General features: G+C 42.4%; 1 protein-coding gene across 10 annotated transcripts; it reads left to right on the forward strand.

Annotated features, from left to right (window-relative positions):
- Window positions 1–3,864: 3,864 nt before the first annotated feature.
- LOC118812633 (aldo-keto reductase family 1 member B1-like) lies at window positions 3,865–20,460 on the forward strand. Of its 10 annotated transcripts, XM_036577737.1 has the most exons (11): window positions 3,869–4,026; window positions 4,361–4,456; window positions 16,639–16,710; window positions 17,469–17,585; window positions 17,675–17,752; window positions 18,572–18,694; window positions 18,974–19,080; window positions 19,697–19,778; window positions 19,895–19,978; window positions 20,077–20,159; window positions 20,253–20,460. In XM_036577737.1, the coding sequence occupies exons 1-11, from the start codon at window positions 3,961–3,963 to the stop codon at window positions 20,293–20,295; spliced, it is 951 nt and encodes a 316-aa protein (XP_036433630.1). In that variant the 5' UTR covers window positions 3,869–3,960; the 3' UTR covers window positions 20,296–20,460. The 10 variants fall into 10 exon arrangements, with proteins under 10 accessions (XP_036433631.1, XP_036433634.1, XP_036433630.1 ...); XM_036577738.1 differs by lacking the exons at window positions 16,639–16,710; window positions 17,469–17,585; window positions 17,675–17,752; ... (4 more) ...; window positions 20,077–20,159; window positions 20,253–20,460 and adding exons at window positions 6,733–6,849; window positions 6,939–7,016; window positions 7,840–7,962; ... (3 more) ...; window positions 9,367–9,449; window positions 9,543–9,748 and having other exon boundaries at window positions 3,865–4,026; window positions 4,361–4,528; XM_036577745.1 differs by lacking the exons at window positions 3,869–4,026; window positions 4,361–4,456; window positions 16,639–16,710; ... (6 more) ...; window positions 20,077–20,159; window positions 20,253–20,460 and adding exons at window positions 4,535–4,948; window positions 6,733–6,849; window positions 6,939–7,016; ... (4 more) ...; window positions 9,367–9,449; window positions 9,543–9,748.
- Window positions 20,461–24,803: the final 4,343 nt, after the last annotated feature.

The raw sequence follows: 24,803 nt of genomic DNA on the forward strand, positions 1-24,803 counted from the left end.
TCACGCCAACCAATCAGCACTCAGCAGCAGTAATGCTAACTAATCAGCACTCAGTAGCAGTAATGCTAAAAAATCAGCACTCAGTAGCAGTAATGCCAGCCAATCAGCACTCAGTAGCAGTCATGCCAACCAATCAGCACTCAGCAGCAGTAATGCTAACTAATCAGCACTCAGTAGCAGTAATGTTAGCATCCTGCAGCCCAAAACCTGTTTGCTGTAGAAAAATGGAAATGTGCAGGTAAGTTTTCTTTACTTTTTAGTGAAACACATTCTTCTACTTTCTGAAATTAAAGTTCTGGGCGAGTGATTAGAAACTATTTTAACTTTTCGTTTTTAGCTGTTTAGCTCAATTTACTGCCATTCATTGAGGACTCGCTCACAGGCGCCCTCTGGCAATTTGCAGTCATGTTTTTCATAGAAGTATGTTCAGGGGCTGCATCCTTCGAAGGCTGCGTAGACCCACGAAGGCTGAATCGAAATGACGCGGTCTGCTCTACGGTGGATTTCCTGTTTGCATCACAGCTGAGGCAGAAACTTTTATTTTATTTATTTATTTTCATTTTTTCTTTTATTAGAGCTGGAGATGCTTTACTGCCAGCGTCTGCATGTCAGTTTAAGTTTTTTTCTTCAGACCACATCCACTGGATCCTTCGTTGCCATGGAAAAGAAGGACACATTTCTCGACCACATATGCAAGAGCCTTTGAAATGGGACAGCCTAGTCATGCCACAGTGGCGCAGTCGGCCTTCAAATGCTGCCTCTGAAGGATGCAGCCCCTGAATTGGGACATAGCTAGGCTTTTGAAGAATCCAAACCCTCTTGATTCCAAACCAGGGGACTCGATCTGTTGTCTGGACAAGTGAAGTTTATTCATTGCGCGCGCAGGTTCCAGACCCCCAGCCAGCCAGTAAGACACTGAGCTGATACAGTTTTACAGCTGGACTGATGCCAAGATTCGGCTCAGCCTATACATGACAAGTGACAGGTGTGACAGACATGACCATATAAGGAGAAACACAAAATAGGCAGCCTAAAATACATAAATAATAATAAAATAGCGCACACTGTGGCACAACAGTGAGGTAAAATTGACTTCTGAGCCTGTAAAACCAGCTGTCCTAAATACTGAACAGAGGATTGATTAATTGATTAATCTTGGTTAGTGTGTGTTGCGCTGGTCTGAGTGGATCAGACACAGCAGTGCTGCTGGAGTTTTTAAACACCTCAGTGTCACTGCTGGACTGAGAATAGTCCACCAACCAAAAATATCCAGCCAACAGCGTCCTGTGACCACTGATGAAAGACTAGAGGATGACCAACACAAACTGTGCAGCAGCAGATGAGCTATCGTCTCTGACTTTACATCTACAAGGTGGACCGACAAGGTAGGAGTGTCTAATGGAGTGGACAGTGAGTGGACACAGTGTTTAAAAACTCCAGTAGCACTGCTGTGTCTGATCCACTCATACCAGCGCAACACACACTAACACACCACCACGTCAGTGTCACTACAGTGCTGAGAATGACCCACCATCTAAATAGTACCTGCTCTGTTAGGGTCCATGGGGGTCCTGACCACTGAAGAACAGGGTAAAAGGGGGCTAAGAAGTATCAGAGAAACAGATGGACTACAGTCTGTAACTGTAGAACTACAAAGTGCACCTATATAGTAAGTGGAGCTGATAAAATGGACAATGCGTCATAATGTTATGCCTGATCGGTGTAGATCATTTGATAACTTGCAGGTACCACAAGTATTTTTTGGTAATCAGAAGGCTAATTACTGCTGGTTTAAGGGGTTTTGGTGTACAGCCAAGCCTAAGAGAGGTCTTATGCATGGTGATGTAAGAAAGGTGCTGCTCTTCACCTTTCATCTTAGTGGTGGTCAAGCAGTTGGTGAGTAGGTGAGAGATCTAATACTTTGGGAATTGACTACCACTTCAAACACTACAGGGCAGTACCAGGCTCGATTCCCTTTGGGAGTCATTTGAAATGTCCACAGTGCATTTTTAATTCCATCTGTATTTGAAATTTACACACCAAGTTGCCTTTGATGTACGTAGTTACAGTTAAAGAGACATCAAAAAAACAACATTGTAAGATTGTCCCAAGCTGTTTATATTCTTCACTGCAGCCAATAATACAAAATGTGTTCCAATAACTCAAAAATCTTTCCAATAACTCAAAATACATTCTCCGTTTGATATTATAAAAAGTCAGATTATTGTCTAGATGATCTAAGCACAGTATAAGGTGAGATAAGGCTTTATTTTTTGTGCTAAAAAAGTAAAAAAAAAAAAAAAACAGTGCATCTTCTTTCTTTCTAATATCCTTGATTGAACTCATTCATTCATTCATCATCATTAACCGCTTAATCCACATAGGGTCACAGTAGCAGTTGGGAGAGCAGAGAATCCCAGACGGCCCTTTCCCTTGCAACTTCCTCCAGCCCATTCTGGGGGATCCCGAGCTGCTCCCAGGCCAATTTGGAGATATAATCCCTCCAGTGGGTCCTAGGACAACCCTGGGGTCTCTTCCCAGATGCCCAAACCACTTCAACTGGCTCCTCTCAGTGTGGAGAAGTAGCAGCTCTACTCTGACCTCCTCCCAGATGACCGAGCTCCTCACTCTATCAAGTAGAGTGTAGCCGCCACCCTGCGAAGAAACCTAATTTCCGCCACTTGTATCTGGGATCTCATTCTTTCGGTCATGATCCACAGCTTGTGACCACAGGTGAGAGTTGGGATGTAGGCAGAGAGCTTTGCCTTATGGCTCAGCTCTTCACCACTACAGTCCGGTACAGTGACCGCATTACCGCTGCCGCCTGACCCAGCCTGCAACCGATCTCACGATCCCTCCTCACATCAATCGTGAACAAGACCCCAAGATACTTAAACTCCTCCACCTGGGGCAGGTCCTTTAACCTGACCTGGAGTGGGCATGCCATCCTTTTCCAGGCTAGGACCATGGACTCGGACGTGCTGATTGGCTTCAGACTCAGTTGCAAACCGCTCCAGTGAGCGCTGGAGGCATCCATGCAATCCAGCCAAAAGAACCACATCATCTGCAAATAGTAGAGATGCCACCCTCTGGCCTCCACCCATAATGACCTCCTGACCGCGGCTACGCCTTGACACCCTGTCCATGAATATCACGAACAGGAGTGGAGACAAGGCACAACCTTGGCGGAGTCCAACACTAAGACAGAATGAGCTTGACCTAATGCCGAGTATAGGAACACAACTCTCACTCTGGGAGTACAGAGAATGAATGGCCTGGAGTAGTAGCCCCGGCACCCCATCCTCCCGACCCCGACTCCCCAACCACTCCTGAGCCAATAAACTCCAACTGCACAGCAGCCAGCCGGGAATCATGAGCACCCCCGCTCGGTGCCTCTCACCCTGTGCAACTCCTGAGTAGGAGAGAGACCATCCATGGGAGCCAGCTTGTTAAAATGGGTCATTTTCAGTTATTCTTCCCTTGAAATGTTTCAAGGCTTTGCCATTTCACCTTCTTTTACCCATACAATACTGTAGTGACCGTGATCCATTATTTCTCAGTTTGCTTGTATCAAAGTTTCACTGTGCTGGGTTATATAATCATAAGAATGTGTGTGGAGAGAACATGTGAACAAACTCCTTTTTGACACATTGTGCAGAAGCAGATTCTGTATTTCAGCCTATTTATTCATCCAGTTATGAGTTTGTAAATGTTTTCTAAAGATTTTACTTCCACAGACTGAGGAGCTTTTTGTCAAGTCAATTTACTGAGTGCAAGCCTCTGCTGGACCGGCTGCTAACTCCTCCTCCTTGTTGGCTCCAAGCTCCAGCAGCTAATGGGTGGACCCAATCAAATCCCGACACTGGCGTTTTATTTAATGAGCTGCCTGTGTTAAGAAGCAGAGAGACGTCTGTTGGAAGCTACTTCACTATCTAGTACATCTAACAACATTTCTTCATCATGGCATCCGCTCTCACTCTCAACACTGGAGCACAAATGCCCATTGTAGGTCTGGGGACATGGAAGGTAAGAGACTTTGAAATATCGTGCTACTGAATCCCAGACTGCTTTTGTTTAAATGAGCTTTTCAGCAACAGCTTGCAGTTATTCTCTTGCACCATTGTAACTGCACAGTTGTAGGCTATTCTATCTCTCTCACTCCTCTTCTCTGACTCTCCTTTAATCCCTTTCTTACTGTGTTAAGTGGAACCTGTGTATTCCAGTATTCTCAGTCACTTCTTACCAGCTCCATGCATTTAGGTCCCCAAAACTCAGCACTAATCGTGAAACCTTATGGCCTTTTATAGCTCCCCCCACTTCCAACTCCCAGTGTTAAAGTGTCAGTGGTGTTTCTCCACAGTCTTCCCGAGGAGAGGTCACAGAAGCCGTAAAGGTGGCCATCCAGGCTGGTTACCGTCACATAGATGGGGCTTATGCCTATCAGAATGAGGAAGAGGTTGGGGCCGGTGTCCGTGCCATGATTGACCAAGGAGTGGTAAAAAGAGAGGAGCTTTTCATCATCAGCAAGGTGGACAGAACCATTACTGTCATTTGATTTTATCTTCTTATGGGTCTTATAGGTCTTCAGTTTTTAAGCAATTGATCAAATACATCATTGCTGTCGCTACAAAACCTCTCCTTTTTTACATCACCTTTTACATTACAAAATGTCAGGATGAATGGACCGACAGAAGTGCTCCACAATTACTTGGAACAAATAATTTCTCCATTTACTACCATTTAAAAGTTAGTCATGTATTTTTTTCTTCTATAAAGTCCACCACTTTTGGTGAATTTCTTTTTTTGGTGTCTTCTTGCCAGCTGTTAGAAAATGGGAAAGGGCGGAAACACTACAATGACAGAAGTGACGAAAATTCCACACGTTGGTTATAAAAACTCATTCTGCTATAGCAGTTTACACTTCTCCATGGCACATAAGCAACACATGGTAGCTCCTGAAGAAGCCCTCGCTTGACAGCTCTGATGTCAACAACTACAGACCGGTATCACTCCTTTCTTTCCTTTCAAAAATTCTTGAACGTGCAGTCTATAATCAACTGTCTCTCTTTCTCACGCAGAACCAGCTCCAGGACCCCAACCAGTCTGGCTTCAAACCAGCGCACTCAACAGAAACTGCTCTTATAGCAGTGACAGAGAAGCTCCAGTCAGCAAGATCAGCCAGTATGTCATCTGTCCTGATTCTTCTTGACCTCTCAGCAGCTTTTGACACGGTCAACCACACAATCCTTCTGGATGTCCTCACCAACCTTGGAATCACTGGCTCTGCGTGGAAGTGGTTCAAGTCCTATCTGGAGGATCGCTCTTATCAGGTAACATGGAGAGGGTCCATATCCTCTCCATGCAGGCTCTCCACTGGTGTCCCACAAGGCTCGGTGCTAGGTCCTCTTCTCTTTTCTCTTTACACTAGCTCTCTTGGCAATGTAATATCATCTCATGGCTTCTCTTATCACTGTTATGCTGATGACACTCAACTAATGCTTTCTTTCTCACCCTCGGACACACAGGTTTCCAGTCGGATCTCGGCATGTCTGTCTGACATCTCTTCATGGATGGCAGCTCACCACCTGAAGCTCAATCCTAGCAAGACTGAGCTACTGTTCATCCCTGCAACTACAGGTCCTCATCATGATCTCGCCATCTCATTCGAGAACTCTCTGATTGTTCCGTCAGCAAAGGCAAGAAGTCTTGGTGTGGTTTTGGATGGCCAGTTATCGTTCTCGACTCACATTGTGAACATAACTCGGTCATGCAGATTTCTGCTGTTCAACATCCGGAGGATCCGACCCTTTCTCTCGAGAGAGGCCACTCAGGTGCTAGTGCAGTCTTTTGTCATCTCAAGGCTTGACTACTGCAACTCGCTCTTGGCTGGTCTTCCGATGCAGCCATCAGGCCTCTGCAACTCATCCAGAATGCAGCAGCAAGACTCATCTTCAATCTCCCAAAGTTCAGCCACGTCACCCCACTGCTGCGCTCCCTTCACTGGCTTCCTGTAGCTGCACGCATCAGATTTAAAACCCTTATGCTTGCCTACAAGGCCAAAAATGGACCAGCCCCTCCCTACTTGATGGCAATGGTCAAATCTCGAACTGCACCACGAGCCCTTCGAGCTTCGAGTACAGCTCGGCTTGACCCGCCATCCTTCAAGGCGCGTGGAAGGCAAGCAACTAGACTGTTCTCTGTGCTGGCACCCAGGTGGTGGAACGAACTCCCACTGGCTGTCCGTACAGCAGAGTCTCTCGCTGTCTTCAAACGCAGACTGAAGACACACCTGTTTATTCAGCACTTAAATGAGCACTAAATTAAGTATTGATTGTAATGTATTGTACAGCACTTATGTATTTTATCGTATTGCACTGTTCTGTGTTTAACTCTGTCCCTTTTTCACTAGGTGTCAATGACCTTCTGATTCTACCAGTATCTGAGCTTAGGACTGACTTTCTCTCTAACCTATCGGTAGCTAGCGAAGATTCTTTCTCTGGATAGACAAAGCACTTTTTGTAAGTCGCTCTGGATAAGAGCGTCTGCTAAATGATGTAAATGTAAATGTAAATGTAAATGTAGTTTAAAAACTGCTGAGTCATTGACACCTGGCAGAATTTTTGCTGTTATCTAAAAGCCTTTAAATGAGTGATCATTAGCTGATGAGTCACACTAATCACAATCAAATACAAACAGAACAGCGTGGAACATTTTATATGTTCATCTTTTCAGCTGTGGTGCACGTTCCATGAGAGATCTTTGGTTAGAGGAGCCTGTGAGAAAACCCTGAGTGACCTAAAGCTGGACTATCTGGATCTCTACCTGATTCATAACCCTATGGGCTTTAAGGTATTCATATTAAATAAATGTTTATAGCATAAAACATGTGAAAAGCATTACATGTGCACAAGTCCTGATTGCTGGATTTGAATCTGCAGCCTGGAGAAGAACTTTTCCCGCTTGATGCTGAGGGCAAAGTGATTCCAGACAACAGCACCTTTCTGGAGACATGGGAGGTAATTACAGAGTCATAAACCTGAAATTTCAGTACATGAACATAGACTGTTCTGGAACAGATCAAAACCTCATTATTACCTCATTAAATCAATGCATATGTATGTACTCCATTATTCTGTTGCCCTGATATGAATGGATCAGACACAGCAGTGCTGCTGGAGTTTTTAAACACTGTGTCCACTCACTGTCCACGCTATTAGACACTCCTACCTTGTCAGTCCACCTTGTAGATGTAAAGTCAGGGATGATAGCTCATCTGCTGCTGCACAGTGTGTGTTGGTCATCCTCTAGTCCTTCATCAGTGGTCACAGGACGCTGCCCACAGGACACTGTTGGCTGGATATTTTTGGTTCTCAGTCCAGCAGCGACACTGAGGTGTTTAAATACTCCAGCAGCACTGCTGTGTCTGATCCACTCAGACCAGCGCAACACACACTAACACACCACCACCACGTTAGTGTTACTGCAGTGCTGCGAATGGGGGTCCTGACCACTGAAGAAGAGGGTGACAAAGTATGCAGAGAAACAGATGGACTACAGTCTGTAACTGTAGAACTACAGAGTGAAACTATACGGTCAGTGGAGCTGATAAAATGGACAATGAGTGCAGATACAAAAGTGTGCTGGTGAATTTCTGTGTAACACCAGTATTTTCACCTAAAAAGCCTCGTGTTTTCTTCCCATCGGTTAACCGATCATCCGTTCATTAACCCATTAAGATACTCAGGTATCAAAATTAGTCAGATTATAATTGTTCATAAAACGCACATAGAAGGTTCTGTGAATTTGGATCATTCTAATGTTTTCAGTTTTATCATAAAGGAAATGGAGAAGCTGGTGGACGCTGGGCTGGTCAAGGCCATCGGTATCTCCAACTTCAACCGAAGCCAGATTGAAGCCATCCTGAACAAGCCAGGCCTCAAGTACAAACCTGTCAACAACCAGGTAGCATTTTCCAATCTATAGTTCTTACTTTACTCCCCTGTTATTGAATGATAATGATACACTCATCAAGTTCACAATTCTGTATGACTAATAATGCTTACTAGCAACACTAGAGTCAGGAGGCAGGGGGAGAGATGGAGTGAGGTGCTGATTGGTGCTGATTGTTGTTCAAACAATGCAATCATATTAGATAGCATAATTAATCAAAAGTCCATTCTTCACGATGCACAGTTACACCATATTCAATAATCATTTTGGTAAAATAAATGAAAATATCTGATGTTTTAATCTCCTGCTCCAGATTGAGTGCCATCCCTACCTGACGCAGGAGAAGCTGATCAACTTCTGTCACTCTAAGGGCATCACAGTGACTGCGTACAGCCCTCTGGGGTGCCATGACAGACCATGGTGGGTAAAAACTAACACCTTTACCAGATACCACCAGATTCCAGATTTGTCCTTAAAGGGGAATTCCACTGCTTTTTCCAAATTTCTTTATAATTCAGTTGTTAAAGTGTAAAGAAAAGTCGTTCAGAGTGGTTGTGAAATGCTTAAGTCAATCACAGTGGTGGTGATAGGAACCAGACGTCTGAAGAGTTTAATGCCTGTCTTACACTACGGTATTACATGAAATGGTTATGAATGTGCTGCCTGAAGGCGAAGACATTGTAAGATAAGATTTTGGCCTAAAACATATTTTTAAAATATGAGGAGGGATTGGCATAAATAACCACCATCAACGTTCTGTATAAAAACTCAGAAGACTCGTGTAGGTTCACTGGTTTGTGTTGTAGTCCTGGCGATATCTCGTTCCTATCATCACCACTGTAAAGAAATCTCAGTCTTTATAATCAGCCATTTCACACCAAACCACTCTGATTCACTTTGTTTACGTCTAAACAATCTAATTATGCAGAAATTTTGAGAAAACAGTGGAATTCCCCTTTAAGTAATCAGTGAACCCACCCATCACTGCAGAACTGAACGGAACCCATTAACTCTATTGATTGATCTCTTCTTACAGGGCAAAGCGACGTGACCCGTCCCTCCTGGAGGACCCAAAGATCAGAGCCATCGCTGATAAATATAAGAAAACAGCAGCGCAGGTACCTGTGTGTGTCGTTATGACATCATCATGTGTGTAGAAAGACGGTTTACATTTCACGCTGAGAGGGTCGTGTGATGTTCTTACCTCAGACCACCTGATATGCTTCATCAATAGATCCTAATCCGGTTCCACATTGAGAGGAATGTTGCAGTTATTCCCAAATCTGTCAAGCCGGAAAGAATCAAAGAAAATTTCCAGGTGATCTTACTGGATTGTGTACTGTATGTTGCTGCATGTAAATCTCCTCATAATGAAGGAACATATTATTATATTATTATCTTTCCTTTTTGATACAGGTCTTTGATTTTAAGCTGAGTACAGAAGATATGAACACCATTATGAGCTTCAACAGGAACCGGAGAATAATCTTACTAGACTTGTGAGTTAAGAGATACTGAGAATATGTGTGGCTGTGTTTTTATATATTTATAATCTGTTTGTAACTCAGTGGCTCTGTTATCCTTTCATTTAGGGCTACTAACCACAAGGACTACCCACTGAACGCAGAGTACTGAGCTCCTCACCTGCACGGCCTGAATGTTCATTCTGTGCTGATATCAAGTGCAGATATTATGTAAACTAAGAAATAATTTGGTGCTCATTGTGTTTTGATAAATACTTATTCCTGAAATGATGATTAATTAACAAGGACTGAAATAAATTTCTGTGTGAAACTTCTTCAAGCGTTTTGTGTCTGAGCTGTTGTTGCTCCTGGATGCTTCCATTTCACAATAATTGCACTTACAGTTGACTGGGGCAGATCTAGCAGGACAGAAATTTCACAAACGGACTTGGGCAGAGGTGGCATGCTGTGACAGTGGCATATACGCTCATTTATTTTTACTCTGTAACGTTATGAAAATTCAAAGTAGCGAAGTAAAAGTATTTCAGTAAAAATGAACTCAAGTAAGAGTAAAAGTACTATGATTTAATTCTACTCCAAAAAGTACCGTAACAGGGAAAACTGTAATTATAGTAACGAGAGTAAATGAAATTTGTTACTTACACCTCTGGTTACAGGGCTGCCAACTCTCACACATTGTCCATGAGACTAAGGCATTTAGACCTAGTCTCACACCACACGCAGCATTTCTCACACATTTCTACATCTCTCCTCAAAACAGCCTACTGATGAGCCTGAATGCTCAAAGTTTCACACTTATCCAACTTTAATGATTAAAAACAAACTGGCAGCTGTGATTTACTCTAATTCAAGAGAGAGAGAGTGAGCTAGCTAGTCAGTCACTGCCAGTGCTGCACATAAGTGGCCTGTATCTGGTTGTAGAGAGGAGAATTACCACTCAGTATGTCTTCCGGGTTTCTGTAACGCTAGAGGGCACTCTCCTGAGAAAGTCTTAGATGAATGGGTCAAGATGGAGCATTTGAGCAAAATCATGGTTTATAAATACTTTTACATATTAAATATATAAATATTTTTAATGTTAATTTCCTGAACACAGAACAGCATAAAACATCTTAACACTGCTGTTATATCTTTGAGAGCTTTTGAACTCGAGCTATAAGAGTTTGAGACAGTGCCTCATGTACATTTATGACTTCAGTGAGCCAATAAGCTGCTCCACTGACCAGCCAATCAGCACTCAGTGGAATTAATCCTAATCAATCAGCACACGGTAGCAGTAATGCTAACGTCCTGCTTCCTAAAACTCATTTGCTGTAGAAAAATGAAACATGCTGGTAGGTTATCTTTGCTTTTTTAGTGAAAATACAAACTTCTACTTTTCAAAATGAAAGGAAAGTTCTAAGTAAGTCATTCCAGTCAGCTCCATTCACCCCCATTCATTGACAACTCGCAGTCATGTTTTTGACATAACAGGCTAAACAGGAAGAGGCCAGACTCCTCATAAACCGGCTCTGGAAAAACCTTCACTGAAAACACACAACAACCCCCCCCAACTAGTGTGAACTGAAGGGAGATGAAGAGGTAAACGACCGACTTGGTCAGTGAACTGAGCATGACTAATAACAAGTTCTTAAATAGCTAAAATGATAAGCAGGCAGGGGCGCAGGAAGGTTTTTAAGTTGGGGTGTTGCGTATGTGCGGTGTGGCCGATGAGTTGACTGTTTTCATTCGTTATTTATTTATTCATTTATTTGTTGAAGTATGTATCTGTAAGGAATCAGCCCATGCTGCCGCAGCCAGAAGAGGGCGTAGGCGACTCTCTGAGGATGAGAGCCAGTGGCCGTGGGAACTCCAATTCTCAGACTTCCCTGGGTTAATCAGGCCAACTGGCCTCACCTGCTGAGTGCTGTACTTAGGACAGGCAAACGGCACTGACACCTTTGTAGAGGGGTGATCAGAATGACAGCAAGACAGACGTTTGAACATGCTGCTCTGGCATTCCTTTGTTTGAATTTTCTCAAAAAAAAATCCTAATTTTTCCCCAAACCGGTCACACCAACATTCACATGCACATCTTGTACATTCACAAGTATCTGCCCCTGCCCCTGCCCCTGCCCCTGCTCCTGCCCCTGCCCCCGCCCTTGCCCCCGCCCTTCCCCTTGCCTCCCCTTACATCAAGCAGAACATGTCATACAGAGCTATAACGAGTCGAGTGGGGTGGGGGCGGAGATCACCTTCGGGGTGAAGTGTGTGGCTAGTGGTGACCTCCCCCTCGAGTTCAGTGTTTTGTATGGGCTTCTCTGCTGTGCCTTACTGTCTTACTCTCTGTTGCTGTCACAATTACATTGCTATGGAAATCCCTAAACTATGTTAGTGCCAAGCTAGTAATGGGATTTATTCATATTTTATGACATTTATTCTAAAGTTTTGCTGTAAAGGCCCAGCCTGTCCTGCCGGCCGCCAGCAGAGGGCGACGGCAGCGAGGTGCCACAAGTTCAGGGAACTCCAAATCCCAGAAGCCCTCGGGCTGATTAGGCCCAACCTGGCACACCTGTGGACTCCTCTACTTAAGGCTGTGGCAAACGGCAGCCCTTTGTCACACCTTTGTAGAGGGGTGACTGGTACGGTACTTAGCCCAGGTGGGTTAAAAGAAAAGAGGGCTGGGAAAAAAAAGAAATTGGCCCAAAACAACAGAAAGAAGAAAAAGAGGGCAAAAAAAAATACATTGCCCCAAAACTACTTAAAAGCCAAAAAGAAGGCTTAAATAAGAAACGGCTCCAAGCCATACAAAAAGTGTTTGTTCCACAAAGAGCAAACAGGTGAAACATAAAGCTGATCTACCTCTCGTAATCGCACAGTATTTGTTTTTGGTTTTCAGATTATCTTTTATTTCAGTTTTCTGTCTCAGCCTTTATTTGATCCCATTCGTTGAGGTGTGTTTCATGTTCTCGCCTGTGCTTCCCCGTGACAATTGGCAGTTATAGAGTGTGAAGCAGCTACAGAGAGCCTGTAAAATATGTGTGTGTGTGTATATATATATATATATATATATGTATGTATGTATGTATATATATAATTTTATTATATACATTTATTTACTATATTACCCTTCCCTAGTTAATAGCATGTAGACATCTGATATTCAGAGTTCAGAAATACTCACCCATAATTGTAAAATATTATGCAAGACAGCATGAGAGAGAGTGTGTCACCACGTGTAGCATCATAGCTGCACAGAATATGCCTTAAGTACACTAATAAAGAACATGGTTCTTCAAGAATTCTTTCGTAAAGACAATGGTTCTATGAAGAACCAAAAACTATTTGCATGCTTTAAAGGGCTCTTGTGTTGTGTATGCTTCTATACAGCACTAAAACGGGTTCTGCTGTTGTTACGATGTCAAGCTTGTACCATCGGCAGACCCCTTTTTTGGTGCTATATAGAACTCTTTTCAAAAAGGTTCTATACAGAACCACACACAGCACATTCTCCATCAATCTGAAGAACCATTTCTCTATGCAAAGAACCATTTAAGCATGCAAATGGTTCTTTGAGTGTTCATGGTTCTAAACAGAACCATTGTCTTTACTACAGATAAATTGAGGAACTGTCTCTTTAAGAATGTACTTAGCATCACTTGCATTATGGTCATTTATCATTCATGTATTTGTTATGGTTTTGTATTTTTGATAAATATTCCTCCTACATGTGAATATTTTTTCCTACCCCCTCCTTGTGAATTTCCACATTTTCACATATTGTAAAAGCTTATTCTCTATGTAGCACAACGGCACGGCCATGACATTATACACACACAAAAACTGCCGAGTCATTGACAACTTGCAGAATTTTTGTTGTTATCTCATGATTTAAGGGTGTGAGAGTTTTATTGCTCACAGTCCAAAACAAACAGAGAGTGAAGTGTAATTCAATGTTATATATTTACATATTTATCCTTTCAGCTATGGTGCCCGTACCATGAGAGATCTTTGGTTAGAGGAGCCTGTGAGAAAACCCTGAAGGACCTAAAGCTGGACTATCTGGATCTCTAGCTAATACACTTCTGTATGATAAAATTAATAAATAGATATTTATAATGTACAACATGTGAGAAGCATCTGCTTGCTGGATTTGAATCTGCAGCCTAGAGAACAAGTGAAGTCAAGTCAAAGTTTACTTATATAACGCTTTTTACAACAGCTGTTGTCAAAAAGCAGCTTCATAGAAAAATCTGGGTCTGAGTCCCCATGAGTGTCGCCAGTAGCAAGGAAAAACTCCTTAAGAGCATAAAGAGGAAGAAACCTTGAGAGGAAACAAGACTCAGAAGGGGAGCCCATCCTCCTCTGGTCCACATTGGATAGCAAAGCAATCATAAGTGCAATATGAGCAGAGAATAAGATTTTACCATTAATATAATATATTCAAATAGAGAAAAGGGAAAAACAGTCACTGGACAGAAGTATTTAGGTTAAGTAATGATAACTGATGACTGCTGTTAGAGGCTGAGGTTTTTAATGCATGTAATTCCTATGCTAGTAGGAAATTAGTTGCTGCGCCGCAGCTGCTTCCAAAAACTTTGATATAAAGGGAAGATTTGAGATAGGTACACCGATCAGGCATAACATTATGTTTATGTTATGTTTCTACACTCATTGTCCATTTTATCAGCTCCACTTACTATATAGGTGCACTTTGTAGTTCTACAGTTACAGACTGTAGTCCATCTGTTTCTCTGATACTTTGTTAGCCCCCTTTTACCCTGTTCTTCAGTGGTCAGGACCCCCATGGACCCTCACAGAGCAAGTACTATTTGGGTGGTGGATCATTCTCAGCACTGCAGTAACACTGACATGGTGGTGGTGTGTTAGTGTAAGGTGTGATAAGGCTTTATTTTCTGTGCTAAAAAGTAAAAAAAAAACAAAAAAACAACAAACAGTGCATCTTCTTTCTTTCTAATATCCTTGATTGAACTCATTCATTCATTCATTCATCATCATTAACCGCTTAATCCACATAGGGTCACAGTAGCAGTTGGGAGAGCAGAGAATCCCAGACGGCCCTTTCCCCTGCAACTTCCTCCAGCTCATTCTGGGGGATCCCGAGCTGCTCCCAGGCCAATTTGGAGATATAATCCCTCCAGCAGGTCCTAGGACAACCCCGGGGTCTCTTCCCAGATGCCCAAACCACTTCAACTGGCTCCTCTCAGTGTGGAGAAGTAGCAGCTCTACTCTGACCTCCTCCCAGATGACCGAGCTCCTCACCCTATCAAGTAGAGTGTAGCCGCCACCCTGCGAAGAAACCTAATTTCCACTGCTTGTATCTGGGATCTCATTCTTTCGGTCATGATCCACAGCTTGTGACCACAGGTGAGAGTTGGGATGTAGGCAGAGAGCTTTGCCTTATGGCTCAGCTCTTCACCACTACAGTCTGATACAGTGACTGCATTACTGCTGCCGCCTGACCCAGCCTGCAACCGATCTCACGATCCCTCCTCACATCAATCGTGAACAAGACCCCAAGATACTTAAACTCCTCCACCTGGGGCAGGTCCTTTAACCTGACCTGGAGTGGGCATGCCATCCTTTTCCAGGCTAGGACCATGGACTCGGAGGTGCTGATTGGCTTCAGACTCAGTTGCAAACCGCTCCAGTGAGCGCTGGAGGCATCCATGCAATCCAACCAAAAGGACCACATCATCTGCAAATAGTAGAGATGCCACCCTCCGGCCTCCACCCATAATGACCTCCTGACCGCGGCTACGCCTTGACACCCTGTCCATGAATATCACGAACAGGAGTGGAGACAAGGCACAACCTTGGCGGAGTCCAACACTAAGACAGAATGAGCTTGACCTAATGCCGAGTATAGGAACACAACTCTCACTCCAGGAGAACAGAGAATGAATGGCCTGGAGTAGAAGCCCCGGCACCCCATACTCCCGACCCCGACTCCCCAACCGCTCCTGAGCCAATAAACTCCAACTGCACGGCAGCCAGCCGGGGACACATGAGTACCACCACACCTGCTCAGTGCCTCTCACCCTGCACAACTCCTGAGTAGGAGAGAGACCATCCATTGGAGCCAGCTTGTTAAAATGGGTCATTTTCAGTTATTCTTCCCTTGAAATGTTTCAAGGCTTTGCCATTTCACCTTCTTTTACCCATACAATACTGTAGTGACCGTGAGCCATTATTTCTCAGTTTGCTTGTATCAAAGTTTCACTGTGCTGGGTTATATAATCATAAGAATGTGTGTGGAGAGAACATGTGAACAAACTCCTTTTTGACACGTTGTGCAGAAGCAGATTCTGTATTTCAGCCTATTTATTCATCCAGTTATGAGTTTGTAAATGTTTTCTAAAGATTTTACTTCCACAGACTGCGGAGCTTTTTGTCAAGTCAATTTACTGAGTGCAAGCCTCTGCTGGACCGGCTGCTAACTCCTCCTCCTTGTTGGCTCCAAGCTCCAGCAGCTAATGGGTGGACCCAATCAAATCCCGACACTGGCCTTTTATTTGATGAGCTGCCACAGTGTAAAGAAACAGAGGGACTTCTGTTGGAAGCCACTTCACTATCTAGTACATCTAAGTAGAAAAACAACATTTCTTCATCATGGCATCCACTCTCACGCTCAACACTGGAGCACAAATGCCCATTGTAGGTCTGGGGACATGGAAGGTAAGAGACTTTGAAATATTGTGCTACTGAATCCCAGACTGCTTTTGTTTAAACGAGCTTTTCAGCAACAGCTTGCAGTTATTCTCTTGCACCATTGTAACTGCACAGTTGTAGGCTATTCTATCTCTCTCACTCCTCTTCTCTGACTCTCCTTTAATCCCTTTCTTAATGTGTTAAGTGGAACCTGTGTATTCCAGTATTCTCAGTCACTTCTTACCAGCTACATGCATTTAGGTCACCAAAACTCAGCACTAATCGTGAAAACTTATGGCCTTTTATAGCTCCCCCCACTTTAATTCATGTAAATGCAATCAGGAGTTTTAAAGATGAGTTTGGTAGCTGATCAGCTGGATTTAGTATTTCAGAGCACAGACTACATTAAACTAGTGGTAGTTTAGAACTACATGACTCCCAGTGTTAAAGTGTCAGTGATGTTTCTCCACAGTCCTCCCGAGGAGAGGTCACAGAAGCTGTAAAGGTGGCCATCCTGGCTGGCTAGCGTCACATAGATCAGAATGAGGAAGAGGTTGGGGCCGGTGTCCGTGCCATGATTGACCAAGGAGTGGTAAAAAGAGAGGAGCTTTTCATCATCAGCAAGGTGGGCAGAACCATTACTGTCATTTGGTTTTATCTTCTTATGGGTCTTATAGGTTTTAAGTTTTTAAGCAATTGATCAAATACATCATTGCTGTCGCTACAAAACCTCTCCTTTTTTACATCACCTTTTACATTACAAAATGTCAGGATGAATGGACCGACAGAAGTGCTCCACAATTACTTGGAACAAATAATTTCTCCATTTACTACCATTAAAAGTTAGTCATGTATTTTTTTCTCCTATAAAGTCCACCACTTTTGGTGAATTTCTTTTTTTGGTGTCTTCTTGCCAGCTGTTATGTAACAAAACTGTTTTTCTTTTCTGTAATTTTGACTACACTGAGAACCAGATACTCTTCACAAATGAACATACCAGCAGTGCAAGGCATTACATAACAATGTTTACTGCAGAAACCTTGAGGGTGTGTCCTGCAGTCGCAGGGGTGGTTGGTGTGGACTTTGTGTTAGTGCAGTGAGTGCAGTAGATCACATAGAGAACTGGAGAATAGTCGATTGTGAGAGAAAATGGGAAAGGGCGGAAACACTACAATGACAGAAGTGACGAAAATTCCACACGTTGGCTGTAAAAACTCATTCTGCTATAGCAGTTTACACTTCTCCATGGCACATAAGCAACGCATGGTAGTTTAAAAACTGCTGAGTCATTGACACCTGGCAGAATTTTTGCTGTTATCTAAAAGCCTTTAAATCAAATACAAACAGAACAGAGCGGAACATTTTATATGTTCATCTTTTCAGCTGTGGTGCACGTTCCATGAGAGATCTCTGGTTAGAGGAGCCTGTGAGAAAACCCTGAGTGACCTAAAGCTGGACTATCTGGATCTCTACCTGATTCATAACCCTATGGGCTTTAAGGTATATATATTAAATAAATGTTTATAGCATAAAACATGTGAAAAGCCTTACATGTGCACAAGTCCTGATTGCTGGATTTGAATCTGCAGCCTGGAGAAGAACTTTTCCCGCTTGATGCTGAGGGCAAAGTGATTCCAGACAACAGCACCTTTCTGGAGACATGGGAGGTAATTACAGAGTCATAAACCTGAAATTTGAACATAGACTGTTCTGGAACAGATCAAAACCTCATTATTGCTTCATTAAATCAATGCATATGTATGTACTCCATTATTCTGTTGCACTGATATGAGTGGATCAGACACAGCAGTGCTGCTGGAGTTTTTAAACACTGTGTCCACTCACTGTCCACTCTATTAGACACTCCTACCTGGTCAGTCCACCTTGTAGATGTAAAGTCAGAGACGATAGCTCATCTGCTGCTGCACAGTTTGTGTTGGTCATCCTCTAGTCCTTCATCAGTGGTCACAGGACGCTGCCCACAGGACGCTGTTGGCTGGATGTTTTTGGTTCTCAGTCCAGCAGCGACACTGAGGTGTTTAAATACTCCAGCAGCACTGCTGTGTCTGATCCACTCAGACCAGCGCAACACACACTAACACACCACCACCACGTCAGTGTTACTGCAGTGCTGAGAATGGGGGTCCTGACCACTGAAGAACAGGGTGACAAAGTATGCAGAGAAACAGATGGACTACAGTCTGTAACTGTAGAAACAGTTGTGTAGTGAAACTATACGGTCAGTGGAGCTGATAAAATGAACAATGAGTGCAGATACAAAAGTGTGCTGGTGAATTTCTGTGTAACACCAGGATTTTCACCTAAAAAGCCTCGTGTTTTCTTCCCATCGGTTAACCGATCATCCGTTCATTAACCCATTAAGATACTCAGGTATCAAAATTAGTCAGATTATAATTGTTCATAAAACGCACATAGAAGGTTCTGTGAATTTGGATCATTCTAATGTTTTCAGTTTTATCATAAAGGAAATGGAGAAGCTGGTGGACGCTGGGCTGGTCAAGGCCATCGGTATCTCCAACTTCAACCGAAGCCAGATTGAAGCCATCCTGAACAAGCCAGGCCTCAAGTACAAACCTGTCACCAACCAGGTAGCATTTTGCAATCTATAGTTCTTACTTTACTCCCCTGTTATTGAATGATAATGATACACTCATCAAGTTCACAATTCTGTATGACTAATAATGCTTACTAGGGGGAGAGATGGAGTGAGGTGCTGATTGGTGCTGATTGTTGTTCAAACAATGCAATCACATTAGATAGCATAATTAATCAAAAGTCCATTCTTCACGATGCACAGTTACACCATATTCAATAATCATTTTGGTAAAATAAATGAAAACAGCTGATGTTTTTATCTCCTACTCCAGATTGAGTGCCATCCCTACCTGACGCAGGAGAAGCTGATCGACTTCTGTCACTCTAAGGGCATCACAGTGACTGCGTACAGCCCTCTGGGGTGCCATGACAGACCATGGTGGGCAAAAACTAAAACCTTTGCCAGATACCACCAGATTCCAGATTTGTCCTTAAAGGGGAATTCCACTGCTTTTTCCAAATTTCTTTATAATTCAGTTGTTAAAGTGTAAAGAAAAGTCGTTCAGAGTGGTTGTGAAATGCTTAAGTCAATCACAGTGGTGGTGATAGGAACCAGACGTCTGAAGAGTTTAATGCCTGTCTTACACTACGGTATTACATGAAATGGTTATGAATGTGCTGCCTGAAGGCGAAGACATTGTAAGATAAGATTTTGGCCTAAAACATATTTTTAAAATATGAGGAGGGATTGGCATAAATAACCACCATCAACGTTCTGTATAAAAACTCAGAAGACTCATGTAGGTTCACTGGTTTGTGTTGTAGTCCTGGCGATATCTCGTTCCTATCATCACCACTGTAAAGAAATCTCAGTCTTTATAATCAGCCATTTCACACCAAACCACTCTGATTCACTTTGTTTACATCTAAACAATCTAATTATGCAGACATTTTGAGAAAACAGTGGAATTCCCCTTTAAGTAATCAGTGAACCCACCCATCACTGCAGAACTGAACGGAACCCATTAACTCTACTGATCGATCTCTTTTTACAGGGCAAAGCGACGTGACCCGTCCATACTGAAGGACCCAAAGATCAGAGCCATCGCTGATAAATATAAGAAAACAGCAGCGCAGGTACCTGTGTGTGTCGTTATGACATCATCATGTGTGTAGAAAGACGGTTTACATTTCACGCTGAGAGGGTCGTGTGATGTTCTTACCTCAGACCACCTGATATGCTTCATCAATAGATCCTAATCCGGTTCCACATTGAGAGGAATGTTGCAGTTATTCCCAAATCTGTCAAGCCGGAAAGAATCAAAGAAAATTTCCAGGTGATCTTACTGGATTGTGTACTGTATGTTGCTGCATGTAAATCTCCTCATAATGAAGGAACATATTATTATATTATTATGTTTCCTTTTTGATACAGGTCTTTGATTTTAAGCTGAGTACAGAAGATATGAACACCATTATGAGCTTCAACAGGAACTGGAGAATAATCTTACTAGACTTGTGAGTTAAGAGATACTGAGAATATGTGTGGCTGTGTTTTTATATATTTATAATCTGTTTGTCACTCAGTGGCTCTGTTATCCTTTCATTTAGGGCTACTAACCACAAGGACTACCCACTGAACGCAGAGTACTGAGCTCCTCACCTGCACGGCCTGAATGTTCATTCTGTGCTGATATCAAGTGCAAATATTATTTAAACTAAGAAATAATTTGGTGCTCATTGTGTTTTGATAAATACTTATTCCTGAAATGATGATTAATTAACAAGGACTGAAATAAATTTCTGTGTGAAACTTCAAGCGTTTTTTTTTTTTTGTGGCTGAGCTGTTGTTGCTCCTGGATGCTTCCATTTCACAATAATTGCACTTACAGTTGACTGGGGCAGATCTAGCAGGACAGAAATTTCACAAACGGACTTGGGCAGAGGTGGCATGCTGTGACAGTGGCATATACGCTCATTTATTTTTACTCTGTAACGTTATGAAAATTCAAAGTAGCGAAGTAAAAGTATTTCAGTAAAAATGAACTCAAGTAAGAGTAAAAGTACTATAATTTAATTCTACTCCAAAAAGTACCATAACAGGGAAAACTGTAATTATAGTAACGAGAGTAAATGAAATTTGTTACTTACACCTCTGGTTACAGGGCTGCCAACTCTCACACATTGTCCATGAGACTAAGGCATGTAGACCTAGTCTCACACCACACGCAGCATTTCTCACACATTTCTACATCTCCTCAAAACAGCCTACTGATGAGCCTGAATGCTCAAAGTTTCACACTTATCCAACTTTAATGATTAAAAACAAACTGGCAGCTGTGATTTACTCTAATTCAAGAGAGAGAGTGCGCTAGCTAGTCAGTCACTGCCAGTGCTGCAGATTAGTGGCCTGTATCTGGTTGTAGAGAGGAGAATTACCACTCAGTATGTCTTCCGGGTTTCTGTAACGCTAGAGGGCACTCTCCTGAGAAAGTCTTAGATGAATGGGTCAAGATGGAGCATTTGAGCAAAATCATGGTTTATAAATACTTTTAAATATTAAATATATAAATATTTTTTATGTTAATTTCCTGAACACAGAACAGCATAAAACATCTTAACACTGCTGTTATATCTTTGAGAGCTTTTGAACTCGAGCTATAAGAGTTTGAGACAGTGCCTCATGTACATTTATGACTTCAGTGAGCCAATAAGCTGCTCCACTGACCAGCCAATCAGCACTCAGTGGAATTAATCCTAATCAATCAGCACACGGTAGCAGTAATGCTAACGTCCTGCTTCCTAAAACTCGTTTGCTGTAGAAAAATGAAACATGCTGGTAGGTTATCTTTGCTTTTTTAGTGAAAATACAAACTTCTACTTTTCAAAATGAAAGGAAAGTTCTAAGGAAGTCATTCCAGTCAGCTCCATTCACCCCCATTCATTGACAACTCGCAGTCATGTTTTTGACATAACAGGCTAAACAGGAAGAGGCCAGACTCCTCATAAACCGGCTCTGGAAAAACCTTGAAAAACCACTGAAAACACACAACAAACCCCCCCAACTAGTGTGAACTGAAGGGAGATGAAGAGGTAAACGACCGACTTGGTCAGTGAACTGAGCATGACTAATAACAAGTTCTTAAATAGCTAAAATGATAAGCAGGCAGGGGCGCAGGAAGGTTTTTAAGTTGGGGTGTTGCGTATGTGCGGTGTGGCCGATGAGTTGACTGTTTTCATTCGTTATTTATTTATTCATTTATTTGTTGAAGTATGTATCTGTAAGGAATCAGCCCATGCCGCCTGCAGCCAGCAGAGGGCGTAGGCGACTCTCTGAGGATGAGAGCCAGTGGCCGTGGGAACTCCAATTCTCAGACTTCCCTGGGTTAATCAGGCCAACTGGCCTCACCTGCTGAGTGCTGTACTTAGGACAGGCAAACGGCACTGACACCTTTGTAGAGGGGTGATCAGAATGACAGCAAGACAGACGTTTGAACATGCTGCTCTGGCATTCCTTTGTTTGAATTTTCTCAAAAAAAATCCTAATTTTTCCCCAAACCGGTCACACCAACATTCACATGCACATCTTGTACATTCACAAGTATCTGCCCCTGCCCCTGCCCCTGCCCCTGCCCCTGCCCTTGCCCCCGCCCTTGCCCCTGCCCCCGCCCTTCCCCTTGCCTCCCCTTACATCAAGCAGAACATGTCATACAGAGCTATAACGAGTCGAGTGGGGTGGGGGCGGAGATCACCTTCGGGGTGAAGTGTGTGGCTAGTGGTGACCTCCCCCTCGAGTTCAGTGTTTTGTATGGGCTTCTCTGCTGTGCCTTACTGTCTTACTCTCTGTTGCTGTCACAATTACATTGCTATGGAAATCCCTAAACTATGTTAGTGCCAAACTAGTAATGGGATTTATTCATATTTTATGACATTTATTCTAAAGTTTTGCTGTAAAGGCCCAGCCTGTCCTGCCGGCCGCCAGCAGAGGGCGACGGCAGCGAGGTGCCACAAGTTCAGGGAACTCCAAATCCCAGAAGCCCTCGGGCTGATTAGGCCCAACCTGGCACACCTGTGGACTCCTCTACTTAAGGCTGTGGCAAACGGCAGCCCTTTGTCATACCTTTGTAGAGGGGTGACTGGTACGGTACTTAGCCCAGGTGGGTTAAAAGAAAAGAGGGCTGGGAAAAAAAAGAAATTGGCCCAAAACAACAGAAAGAAGAAAAAGAGGGCAAAAAAAAAAATACATTGCCCCAAAACTACTTAAAAGCCAAAAAGAAGGCTTAAATAAGAAACGGCTCCAAGCCATACAAAAAGTGTTTGTTCCACAAAGAGCAAACAGGTGAAACATAAAGCTGATCTACCTCTCGTAATCACACAGTATTTGTTTTTGGTTTTCAGATTATCTTTTATTTCAGTTTTCTGTCTCAGCCTTTATTTGATCCCATTCGTTGAGGTGTGTTTCATGTTCTCGCCTGTGCTTCCCCGTGACAATTGGCAGTTACAGAGTGTGAAGCAGCTACAGAGAGCCTGTAAAATATGTGTGTGTGTGTGTGTGTGTGTATATATATATATATATATATATATATATATATATATATATATATATATATATATATATATATATATAATTTTATTATATACATTTATTTACTATATTTATTTATTACCCTTCCCTAGTTAATAGCATGTAGACATCTGATATTCAGAGTTCAGAAATACTCACCCATAATTGTAAAATATTATGCAAGACAGCATGAGAGAGAGTGTGTCACCACGTGTAGCATCATAGCTGCACAGAATATGCCTTAAGTACACTAATAAAGAACATGGTTCTTCAAGAATTCTTTCGTAAAGACAATGGTTCTATGAAGAACCAAAAACTATTTGCATGCTTTGAGGGCTCTTGTGTTGTGTATGCCTCTATACAGCACTAAAACGGGTTCTGCTGTTGTTACGATGTCAAGCTTGTACCAACAGCAGACCCCTTTTTTGGTGCTATATAGAACTCTTTTCAAAAAGGTTCTATACAGAACCACACACAGCACATTCTCCATCAATCTGAAGAACCATTTCTCTATGCAAAGAACCATTTAAGCATGCAAATGGTTCTTTGAGTGTTCATGGTCCTAAACAGAACCATTGTCTTTACTACAGATAAATTGAGGAACTGTCTCTTTAAGAATGTACTTAGCATCACTTGCATTATGGTCATTTATCATTCATTTGTTATGGTTTTATATTTTTGATAAATATTCCTCCTACATGTGAATATTTTTTCCTACCCCCTTCTTGTGAATTTCCACATTTTCACATATCATAAAAACTTATTCTCTATGTAGCACAACGGCACGGCCATGACATTATATACACACACAAAAACTGCAGAGTCATTGACAACTTGCAGAATTTTTGTTGTTATCTCATGATTTAAGGGTGTGAGAGTTTTATTGCTCACAGTCCAAAACAAACAGAGAGCGAAGTGTAATTCAGTGTTATATATTTACATATTTATCCTTTCAGCTATGGTGCCCGTACCATGAGAGATCTTTGGTTAGAGGAGCCTGCGAGAAAACCCTGAAGGACCTAAATCTGGACTATCTGGATCTCTAGCTAATACACTTCTGTATGATAAAATTAATAAATAGATATTTATAATGTACAACATGTGAGAAGCATCTGCTTGCTGGATTTGAATCTGCAGCCTAGAGAACAAGTGAAGTCAAGTCAAAGTTTACTTATATAACGCTTTTTACAACAGCTGTTGTCAAAAAGCAGCTTCATAGAAAAATCTGGGTCTGAGTCCCCATGAGTGTCGCCAGTAGCAAGGAAAAACTCCTTAAGAGCATAAAGAGGAAGAAACCTTGAGAGGAAACAAGACTCAGAAGGGGAGCCCATCCTCCTCTGGTCCACATTGGATAGCAAAGCAATCATAAGTGCAATATGAGCAGAGAATAAGATTTTACCATTAATATAATAGATTCAAATAGAGAAAAGGGAAAAACAGTCACTGGACAGAAGTATTTAGGTTAAGTAATGATAACTGATGACTGCTGTTAGAGGCTGAGGTTTTTAATGTATGTAATTCCTATGCTAGTAGGAAATTAGTTGCTGCGCCGCAGCTGCTTCCAAAAACTTTGATATAAAGGGAAGATTTGAGATAGG

The sequence above is a fragment of the Colossoma macropomum genome, unplaced genomic scaffold, assembly GCF_904425465.1.
Source record: "Colossoma macropomum unplaced genomic scaffold, Colossoma_macropomum, whole genome shotgun sequence".
Lineage (NCBI taxonomy): Eukaryota > Metazoa > Chordata > Actinopteri > Characiformes > Serrasalmidae > Colossoma > Colossoma macropomum.

What these genes read in the sequence shown, in the direction of transcription:
- LOC118812633 (XM_036577738.1), top strand. Translation starts at nt 3,961, where the DNA reads ATGGCATCCGCTCTCACTCTCAACACTGGAGCACAAATGCCCATTGTA. An exon ending in ATAACCCTATGGGCTTTAAG is followed by an intron (nt 6,850 to 6,938) that starts GTATTCATATTA and finishes TTGAATCTGCAG; the next exon opens with CCTGGAGAAGAACTTTTCCC. An exon ending in CCTTTCTGGAGACATGGGAG is followed by an intron (nt 7,017 to 7,839) that starts GTAATTACAGAG and finishes TTTATCATAAAG; the next exon opens with GAAATGGAGAAGCTGGTGGA.